Below are 11,482 nucleotides of genomic sequence, written 5' to 3'. Positions count from 1 at the left end.
ACTTTAAATTTGATTTCTCTATATTTCTAAGTTTGCATAATTCTTTTTAGTTTTAGTGATGAAGTGCTGCATATTAAATATGTCTCGAAATGTTGATAACTTGTTCTATATTACCAGAAAGTTGATTCCTAATAACGTCTAGCTTATTTTGTGTTACTGACTACAGACCTGAACAAATTATGTCAATTATATAAGAAATTGTCATTTGTTAACATGAAAGGAAGGAATATATTAATATTTTTGGTGGTCTTTCATCAGTGTGAACCATTAATAATTGAATAGGACATAATGCTGTAGCAAAATTTGCATAGCATATAAACCAAATTTCTTTCAAAGCTAATTAGTTTAAACATAAACATAACATATCCAAAGTAAATACAAATATGAAATTATAGTTATATATGATATAACGCTTAGTTTTCTGACGTAAAAGCATAATACTTGGTGCGTCTCTACTTCTCTCATATGTATGTATTTATATTCAGACATAAACACACACACGCACACGAGCGCGCAAACACACACACACACACACACACACACACATGCACACGCAAACTCACTCACACATATACGTTGCTATATGTCGTGCAAATTCCAGTGTTTTTTGTTATGGAAACTGAAGTTGAACGTTTTCCCCCATCGATCTGTACTTCGCGGTAGGGTGTTTCACGCAACTTAGTTTAGCGTGAAGACTCTGTGGCGTTAAACCTAGGTCACAAGTGCTCCTAATGTACGGAGTTATTTCAATCGATCAGTTTCATCGCAATACTTATTTAGGGTCTTATATATTTGAGTACGACAGAGCACAGAATATAAAGAAAATCAGAATGCCCTGTAGTAAGTTTGATTAATTTTAGAAATATATAAAAAGATGTTATGTAATCCACTCAGTTCCCCAAATAAATCATAATATGACATTCTTGTAAAAGGCTGATTAACTTTGATATCATAGAAATAGAGAAGTAGAAGTAATATTTCTGTATCGAGTTTTTAACTATGCATCACAATGATGTGGTTTTATATTCAGCCATACGAACCACTTACGGTTAAAAAGACTAGGTTAGACAGAATCTTTATTATCCGTAATCGGTGTGTAATGCTTAACATTCCCTATGAGTTATGAACTGTTCGCCTTGTCAGCTGGTATCGTCAGAATTCAGTTAAAGGCCTGAGCATAAAATTCAATGTTTCGGAATGTGATAATTATATGAATGAACGTAAAAGTGTTAAAACGATTATTGAGGCTATGACCAAAAGACAAAAACTGGATTAATGTAAGTTGTACTTTACGTTTTGTTACAAGTTGGTGTGTTTATACAAAATGTTGTACAATAATGTTTAGAAAATATTGATCTATTTTCGAGTATTCATATACGTGTTTGTGCTTGTGCTTGTGTGAGTGTGTGTGTACGTAAATAAATAAATATCTATGCTTATATATATATATATATATACATATATATATATATATATATATATATATATATATATATATATATATATATATATATATATATATATATATATATATATATATATATATATATATATATATATATATATATATATATATATATATATATATATATATATATATGCACATGCAAACGCTCACATACCTTCATATATATATATATATATATATATGTGCGTATATATATATATATATATATATATATATATATATATATATATATATATATATATATATATATATATACATATGTGTGTGTATGCGTGTTTTATGTATATCTTATTTCACTTTTTTTTATCAACCCTCCAACACAATAGAAACAACGAGTGAAAGCTTATTTGGTTCAATCAAACCTTATTCAAACTTACGTACGAACTATTCTTTTGAACAGTTTTGTGTCTGATATGAAGTTTCGTAAACGATAATGGGACAGCTATTCATAAAATACTCCAGCTGTTTACGTAAACTTTTTGTGTTACTGTTGATCAATTTGTAAAGTCATTTGTCCTGCTTAAGTGATGTTTGCTCTATCCAAAAGCAAAAAGAGCAATAGAATTCAAGAAATCCTGAATATATGTTTTGTTAGTGTTGTCATTCTGTGAAATAACCATCTGTTAAATACCTATATAAACTAGCTTCTGGGACTGATTTCTCATCACTTGCTCACTTGCAATCTCTAATCATGAAGGTTCAAGCAATTATTATTTTCTTCTTCGCTATTGCATACTGCTATGGTAAGTATCAACATTTCTATTTAACATGTTCTTATTTCAAGAAATGCTGAAATTAAAAATTGGAATTTGAATTTTAGTAGCAGTTAAACTCATCCTCCTATATCAACGGAATCAAATCATAGAAAACAATGAATCAAACACTTCTAAATGCCTTAAAATTTAGTTGTAGTCTCTATTTCAAGAAACATTACTTAATTCATGTGAATTTTAAAAAAAAGACGAAATTCTTTCCGTTTTATGAATTAGATAGAGCTACTCTCGTAACTAATGCTTTTAATTTACTCTTAAAGCAATTTACGTTTCCTCAGTGTTCAATTTTTTTCTGTGGTTAATGAAGAAGGACGAATGGTTACAAGTTGGCTGGACTGTCCAATGTCAAAAAGTTGCGTGATAGGCGCAGGAGTGGCTACTTTATATCTGTCTGTCCTTGTTTGTCCCCTCTTTGTAAGACCTAAATGGCCAATCGAAATAAAATAAAGTAGCTTGCTTACGAACCACATAGTTTCGGGTCAGTCACACCGCATGGCATCTTGGGCAAGTGACTTCTACTATAGCCTCGGGCCGACCAAAGCCTTGTGAGTGGATCTGGTAGACAGAAACTCAAAGAAGCCCGTCGATTATATGTATATATATATATGTATGTGTGTGTGCATGTGTGTGTGCATATGTGTGTGTGTCTGTGTTTGTCCCCACCCCCAACATCACTTGACAACCGATGGTGGTGTGTTTACGTCCCCGTAACTTGTCGGTTTGGCAAAAGAAATACCGATAGAATACGTACTATGCTTACAAAGAATAAGTCATAGAAGTCGATTTGCACGACTAAAGGCTGTGCTCCAGCATGGCCACAGTCAAATGACCGAAACAAGTAAAAGAGTAAAAGAGATACACCATGCATAACGGTACGATCTTGTCTTAATTAATTCTAGCACAGTGGCTAGTAAAGGTGTTTTACTTAGGAAAAGGTTTCAATTAAATATTGAGAGCTACCGGTGTGTTCCCCTGCTAGAAACGCTTAGCTCTGGTGATCAGTAACGCTTAAAGGTATAAGTGTGCTTATGAGAGCCAAGGGTATCGCTGGTCGGAAAGCAGGATCAGATTCGTTTTTTCGCAGACAGTATGCCAAAAGAATCGCCAAAGTGAATGGTCCCAAGAAACTGTATATTGCGTAAGATGGAATTTAATAGAATTCAATATGAATGAACGAGCATTTTTATTAATGTTAAAAAATCGGTCGTAATTCACATTCTACAGCTCCAAGAGAACCGAAAATAAATCTCTAAATTGCATGAAATATTAACTTTCTCTTAAAATGATAACGCATGAAATTGTGTACAAAAGCACTTTTAGTTCCGGTCTTAGTTTGTGCAATCAATTATCAAGAAAGGTCTATGTCAATGATTGTTTTAGAGCTTGTGCGACTGACTGAAAACTACATTCTCAAACTGGACAGTTGTTCTAATATCAGCAATGAAGTGCATTATGTTAAAAGACACTCAACGTCCAGCTGGAAATGATAAAGTGACAATTTCATATGAAGTAAATATATTTCTCTTTTACAGTAACATGTGTATTGTTTTCTTTTAAATAAATATATCTATAAAAAAGTTAATATTGTTATTTCTCAAATGATGACATTTTCTTTTCTGTTTTTTCAGCATCTGTCAGTGACATCGTTTCGATGAGTAAGTATTCTTCACGTCTGAACTGAGTTTTTGCATACACATAGTTTAGACTTATCTGTCAAAGCCTATACACTTTCTTATATACGCTTTTGGCTTGCACAATAGAAAACATTGTGTTTCACAGCGAACGTTAAATTTTCGTTCCAATATCAACACTTGCTAAGAAATATTTTCTTCAGGCTCACAGGTAGAAAGTCAAGAGGAAAATTCTATACATGGAATAAGCAAGGATCTATTTAATTTGATCTGAGTATGCTACTGTAAGGACTTTCTGAAAAATGCCTTTACTAAGCTAAGAATATCTTTCACTCATCGAGTTTCTATAAAGTATCCAGTGGAAATTTGTTCAAGTACCAAAGTAGACGGAAACTGAAAGAAGCCCATCGTAAATATACACATGTATGCTTTTGTATGCCTGTGTTTGCCCTCCACCATCGTCGCTTAACAAACGATTATGGTGTGTTTACGTCCCCATAACTAGCGGTTCGGCAAAATACACTGATAGAATAATTACTGGGCTAACAAAGAATAAGTAGTGGTGTCAGTTTGCTCGACGAAATGCGGTGCTCCTGCATGGCCGCAGTCAAATCACTGAAGCAAATAGAAGTATAAAGAATAAATGAAAACATATACATACATACATACATACATACATACATACATATATATATATATATATATATATATATATATATATATATATATATATATATATATATATATATATATATATATATATGCATGTCTGTGTATATGTGTGTGTGTGTGTGTAAGTATTTAGTAGGAGTTACATATATTATTTAAAGCAATCTGTCGCGATTCTATGTGATTAATAGTTTCACAGGCTCTGAACAGACACCCGGCTTGTTCAACCTTAGATAATCGGATTCGGAATTACTGGTATTTTGATATTGTCCCAGCGGCCACTGAAAAGAGAAAAGGCAAACGGACAGAATTATTCTTAAAAATGCACATAAATCCCCACGCTACTGATTTAGCATTGGTATTTTCAGGTGCCATAATTTTTAAATAAGGTATAACATAAACTCTCAAACAAAGAAACATTTCTAACACTAGGATTTTGTTAACATATTGAAATAAATATTTTCCTATATCAGTAGCACATTTTATAAAAAAACATTAGCAGTCTATAAATTTTCGGTTGAACGCCATTTATAGAAATGATATTAGGTGAAATATATTGATTTTATTTTATTTTGCAATGTAGCATATATGTTAACTTATATATTTTCTCCCTCTTTCCATTTAGTTCCTGATGGCCCTGCCGGATCACGTGAGTCTATACTCATTTTTCACACTAATTGATATTTCAGTCAATATACATATGAAGTGGCTGTTACGTTCCCCCTTAATTATGCATATATATATATATATATATATACATACATACATATACATACACACACACACACATATATATCATATATATATATATATATATATATATATATATATATATATATATATATATATATATATATATATATATATATATATATATATATATATATATATATATACACATATGTATGTGTGTGTGTATATATAGCAATCCCACTTAATAGGGACTTTTAAAATGCACAGTAATGCTTATATTTATAAAGCGTACGTATATTCTCGTATAAACATCACTGAGCGCTAATGTGTTCCTTTGTGCGTTGCATAATCATTACGAAATTTACACAAGTTCCCTTTCATCTTACACTGTCATTTGTCCCATGATTTGTGCTCCCTCTTAATCCTCAGCCATATTTGTTCCTGTGAGCGTTTGTTGTGCAAGTGTGCACTTTCTAGGCGATACAACGTATTTCTCAGTTACAAGTCTTTCAACGCAAAAGAGGTTCATCTATTAATCCAATACATGCAGCAGCTTTTCTGTGCATTAGATTAACATATAATGTTAGAATTTATGTTTTCAAGGAATGAAGCTCTAGCGTGTACCTATCTGAGTTATGCTGACGATGCAACAATAATTTCTGCTGAATCACAATTCTTTCCATTTTGAGTATTATAGGTGAGGTTATATAAAAGACAACGTTTATATATATTCTTTCACTCGCCAACACTTGCTTTTTTCTCACTCTATTCAAGAGAGAGCACACAGACGGAGAGAAGGATGGACGTTTATTAACCTGATAGGCAGGATGAAATATCGTAAGATTTGGTCACGAAGACGAATACATATTTGTCGAGATTTTTTTAACAAAATATTTATTCTTTCCGTAAACAATGAAAAAAATATTGTTTCTACGAGCAACAAAATATCCATCGAGTTTCAAAATAATTGTTCTTTCATTAGTGTAACTTTAGCAGCAGCCAAAATTTGTTTAGCTTGTGCTGATTTTGTTGTGGCCCTTTGTTCGTTGTTAAAAGCAGTTATCTTTGCTCAGCTGTCTGCTTTTCATTCATGTCTGTCTGTCCTGTCGTCCGTGCTGCCACTTTTTTTCTAAGTAGCGAAGGTGCGCTGAATTTGTAGTGATAGTTAGGCTCAGAAAGAAGCGTACAAAGAGCCTCTCTTGTATTTGCTTATCATTCTTTTATTAAGTTGCGTTTCCCTTATTCCTACCTCCGTTAACTAATTATCTACATTTGAAAATGAAAATAACTCATTAAATAACGCTTTACATAATATTTTCTTATAGGTCTTGCCAAGGCAAAGACTGGTTTGCAAACCGCAGGCATGATCATAGGCGAAGCAAGAGCAATGTGGTCCCGTAACTCCGCAAATGACATCGTTGCGACAAAACAGATTCCCTACCACTGCACTTTGGCTGCCAGTTATGGTAACCTTACATCTGATGTAATCAAGGCAATGGACCAAGAGTTGCAAGTCAGTTGAAATTAATGCAATACTTTTGTTGTCTAATTTTCTTTATACATAAGGCGGGGAGCTGGCAGAAACGTTAGCACGCCAGGGGAAATGCTTAGCAGTATTTCGTCTGTCTTTACGTTCTGAGTTCAAATTCCGCCGAAGTCGAATTTGCCTTTCATCTATTCGGAGTTGATGAATTAAGTACCACTTGCGTGCTGGGGTCGATCTAATCGGCTGGCCCCCTCACCAAAAATTTCCGATCTTGTGCCTAGAGTAGAAAATAACTTTCTACATACATACACACACACACATACACACACACAAACATATATGTATATATATATATATATATATATATATATATATATATATATATATATATATATATATATATACACACATACACATATATACGTATATACATACACACATACATATTTACATATATACACATACACTAATTTGGTTTCGGATAGAATATGTTCACCAAGACTATCTGTAGATATTGTGAGTTATATACTATATGCTTTATCCAATGAGAAGCCGTCGCTGATCTCAAAAAAACAAAAGGAAAAACAATCTCTGAGCGAGAGGTAAACAGCAGTGGCACGACATTGTGAAGTATATTTGTCGGCTAAATCTGACTGACCTATTGCGGACGATCAGAGATTTCTTATTACCCATATATAGTTTAATAAAATTGATGAAACCAAATATTTTGAAAAAGAAATACCTATAACTATGGAAATTCTGTGTGTGTGTGTGTATGTGTGTGTGTGTATGTGTGTGGTGTGCGCATGTGTGCGAATGTGTTTCTCTGTGTAAATGTTTTACAATGGAAACGTTATGCATCTGCTAGACACTGCTTTCATCTAATAATTATTTAACAGTTCTAAAATAACATTATGACTAACCACACTATTAACTGATATTTCCGGTTTTTCTTAGATCATGATCGCCGGAACCAACAAACTGATGAGAAAGATGAGAGAAAATAACAAAGACGGAAATATCACATTCAATGAATATGTCGCCACAATGAAACAAAACCAATTCGTCACTTCAGATGATACCGAAGATGTTGTCCGCAGTAGCGCCAAAAGTTTCGGACAGTTCCGATTGGCTCAAAATTCCGTTGATCAAGAAATAGTAAGTCAGCTCTTCTATTCTTCTTAGATTGTCCACGAAATATAAACTTTGATACACATTATATCAAAATGTTCCAACCAAATAATAATTATTATAACTGGTTCTATTGAAGTAACAATATAAATTTAGTTTTGTGTAGATTTGTTCTTCTGTATCATTTATGGCTATCATAAATGTCTCAATCATTAACTGGAATACAAGTTTCAACACATATCTATATTATAAATATGATAAGCTTTTGAATATGTTCACCATCATCTCATATACATATCTACATATATATGTACAACCATATATAATAATAATAATAATAATAATAATAATAATAATAATAATAATAATAATAATAATAATAATAATAATAATAATAATAATAGTGCCATTGTCATCAAGTGAACGATATTTCGACATCTCTTTTTTTCTTCACTTTGGTTCCGAGGTCGACTTGCCTTTCATCCTTTCGGGGTCGATAAATTAAGTACCACCTGCGTACTGGTGTCGATCTAATCGGCTGGTCTTCTACCCCGAAATATCGGGCCTTGTGTCTAGAGTAGAAAAGAATAATTTCTTTATTTAGTATTACTTTGACAAGAAGCGAATTTATTTTCCACTGTTGGAGAAGTCTCTTATCTAGAAATAATAGTTTGAATATTGTTGGCATGTGAAATCAAAATATCTCTTTTTGGGTACAGATCTAAAATAGTAACTGATGGGATGCGATCTCAGAAATGTAGCTATGTACCCGCTAATGCTTTGTGTGATGTCATATATTGTCTAGCCAAGGTGACAAGCTGGCAGAAACGTTAGCATGCCGGGCGAAATGCTTAGTGGTATTTCGTCTGTCTTTACGTTCAGAGTTCAAATTCCACCGAGGTCGACTTTACATTTCATCCTTTTGAGGGCGATGAATTAAGTTGCGTACTCAGTTCGGTGTAATTGACTAGCCCTACCCCAAGATTTCGGGACTTGTGTCTAGAGTAGAAAAGAATATATTACCTAGCCAAAATTTTAGCAACAAAAATCACGTATTCATGTATGCTCAACTATATTCTATAATGCCTTATTGAGTATAGAAGGAGGCAAAACTTCAGGACTATTTAATAACAATATAATGTACAGAGAGGTAATTAGGGTTGATGCCTAACGCGTATCCATTAGAAACTTTAGAAATTAATTTGCAGTTTATTTTTCATTGCTTTAAATTTGTAAATTATGTCACTCGGAACGCCAAATCGAGTTAAGTGCTAATAATTTGGTATATATTGTTGTCAATTCCGTCTCTCATTTCTTCTCTAAGGTTGATGCAGTAGCTGAATGGTTTGCAAATGATCTCATCAAAGACGCCGATATTTTGGCTGCCACCAGAATTGATATCGTTGATTTTGGAAACATTGTGGGTCTCACCGGTGCAACTGTTGACAATTTGGAATCACTTATCATTAAAAACGATTATGCGGAACGTAGTGTTGTCGATGTAGGAGTCATCCGATACCCTGATCCAGAACATCCTTTCTTCAAGGTAAGTTTCATATCTTCATTATGTAGAATTCGACGAAAATAATATTTTATTTTCATGTAACAAACGCCAACTATATGGACCCGTTCTTTGACCAACTTAATTCACTTTAAAACTATATATTTCATGAATATTTAACGTGATGATATTTCTTGTTTTCAATCTTTAATGGTCGACAGCAAATGTCATAAGTATATTTACGATGATCTTCGAGAATAATGCTCCTAAACACTATATCATTTAGTCTCGGAAAAAGTTAGTTTGGATTCGTAAACATGTTTAATACTTATTACTGATTACTAGTAAAAGTTAGAAAAAACAGTTTATAAAGAAGAACCGAGCTCTTTACACTGCTATTGCCAATTCTAGACGCGATGAGAAAGCAATAACACTAACAGAATATCTTGCAATAATAGCAGATATTAAAAGCCAAAAATATAATTCCTATTTTTAATTCGCTTCAGCTCTTCCGTATCCAGTTGTTCGCCTACAGGAGAAGCAACCGTGTATTATTTGTTCAAAAAGATGCCAGTGGAATCCGAGGATTGTATGAATCAAAGGTCTTCAGACCCAATCCAACTGTATTGAACAGATTGAGAGCCGATGTTAAAGAAAAGGCTATGAAAGCCGCCCAAGAAATGTTTGAACCTGAAAGTTTCTTTTAAATTATTGTGTATACTCTTTATTGTTGGTCATCGATTGAAATAAAGGAATTGTAAACTATTATTTCGAGTTCATATTTTGTTTAATTTTTCGAATATATAATCAGGTCATCGTGTTTCATTTCACTTGGTCGTAATTAATTTGAAGGTCTCCCAACCAACAATAGACTACCATATTTGATGGCGTAATAGATACATAGGCATATTTGATGCACCTCACTCTCAGCAGCATATATTCAAGGAAAAAGGGATTTAGTTCATTGAAACATGTAATATTGGCACAACATCGTATATCGAATCCGTTGTGATTTTGGGACATGGGGGACGGTTATATGCCACCAAATGCAGTAGTTATATGCGTATAAGGATTGTGAAATGACAGCTATGGAAAAGAATTTTACAGTTGTGAAGAATGAGCTTTACGTGAGATAGTTTATTCAGTATATGAATTAAAAAGGAAACCAAGTTACGGGTAACGTGAGAATGAGTGGAAAAAATACATTACAGATTTACATGGTAAAGTTCCAAGTTGAACTTTTCAAAAGTTATATAAAGAATGATATATGAGATGTGAGAAAAATGTCATTGACATTACCGGGATGTAAATTTATTAAGGTCAGCAAAACATATTTTTGATTTTCGTATTTGAAAATTCTTCAACGCATTTTATAATAAAGACATATACAATTCGCAGCAAAACATTTTTGTCAACGTATCATTAAAAATAGAAATTTAAATACACATTTTGCAAGAGAAAATAGCATTTGGCTATCTGCTCGTAACCAGTTAGTTCAGTGAATAGAAGTATTACAATCCTGATTAGGGAATCATTTGTCACTGTACTATTCATTGTTTTGAATATTTTGTTGACCGCGTAAACTAAAATCTTTAGACACTTAAAACTTCACATCAAACAATTTACTGTACAAATTACCTCTGATCAAAGCACTTCAATTTGTTTCCAATGCCATTCTTCCTCGCCATTTCATGCGTCCTCTATAAAGGAAAATATATTAATAACAACACCTGATATTGATCTGTTGGTATAAGCGCTTCAAATAAATGCTGCCGAAGTATATTTTATTTCTAAAAGCCTTTATAGATAGACACTCAAAAAGAATAGTCTGGTTGAAAATTAATACAATAATACATACGACGGCCTTCGAGTGTCGTATTGTTTTACTCAGATAACACCTGCTGAACATAGAATAATAAACATATACATTACATGTGCACTGCAAAAGAACGATAGAATTTTCAGCACTGCAGAATAAGAACAACATTTCAATAAGACATGTGCAGGTATTCAGAGTGTGCAACTTTCTCACATGACCCAAGGGAAGCTGGGTTGACCTACTTAATCAGACCCTTGGAGAAAAAGCAATCATCGTACAAGCAGAAAGCAATGCACACAATATCCCGCAAG

At 32.9% G+C, this 11,482-nt stretch overlaps 1 protein-coding gene across 1 annotated transcript; it reads left to right on the top strand.

Annotated features, from left to right (window-relative positions):
* Nucleotides 1-2,103: 2,103 nt before the first annotated feature.
* Nucleotides 2,104-10,120, top strand: LOC106875770 (uncharacterized). Its single transcript, XM_089347809.1, has 7 exons — nucleotides 2,104-2,211; nucleotides 3,870-3,896; nucleotides 5,167-5,190; nucleotides 6,560-6,747; nucleotides 7,678-7,878; nucleotides 9,176-9,397; nucleotides 9,859-10,120. Exons 1-7 carry the CDS (start codon nucleotides 2,160-2,162, stop codon nucleotides 10,057-10,059), a joined length of 915 nt encoding a protein of 304 aa, XP_089203935.1. The 5' UTR covers nucleotides 2,104-2,159; the 3' UTR covers nucleotides 10,060-10,120.
* The last annotated feature ends 1,362 nt before the right edge of the window (nucleotides 10,121-11,482 follow it).

The sequence above is a fragment of the Octopus bimaculoides genome, chromosome 2 (genome assembly GCF_046866305.1).
Source record: "Octopus bimaculoides isolate indiv1 chromosome 2, ASM4686630v1, whole genome shotgun sequence".
NCBI lineage: Eukaryota > Metazoa > Mollusca > Cephalopoda > Octopoda > Octopodidae > Octopus > Octopus bimaculoides.
This window is presented reverse-complemented; position numbering and strand designations above follow the sequence as displayed.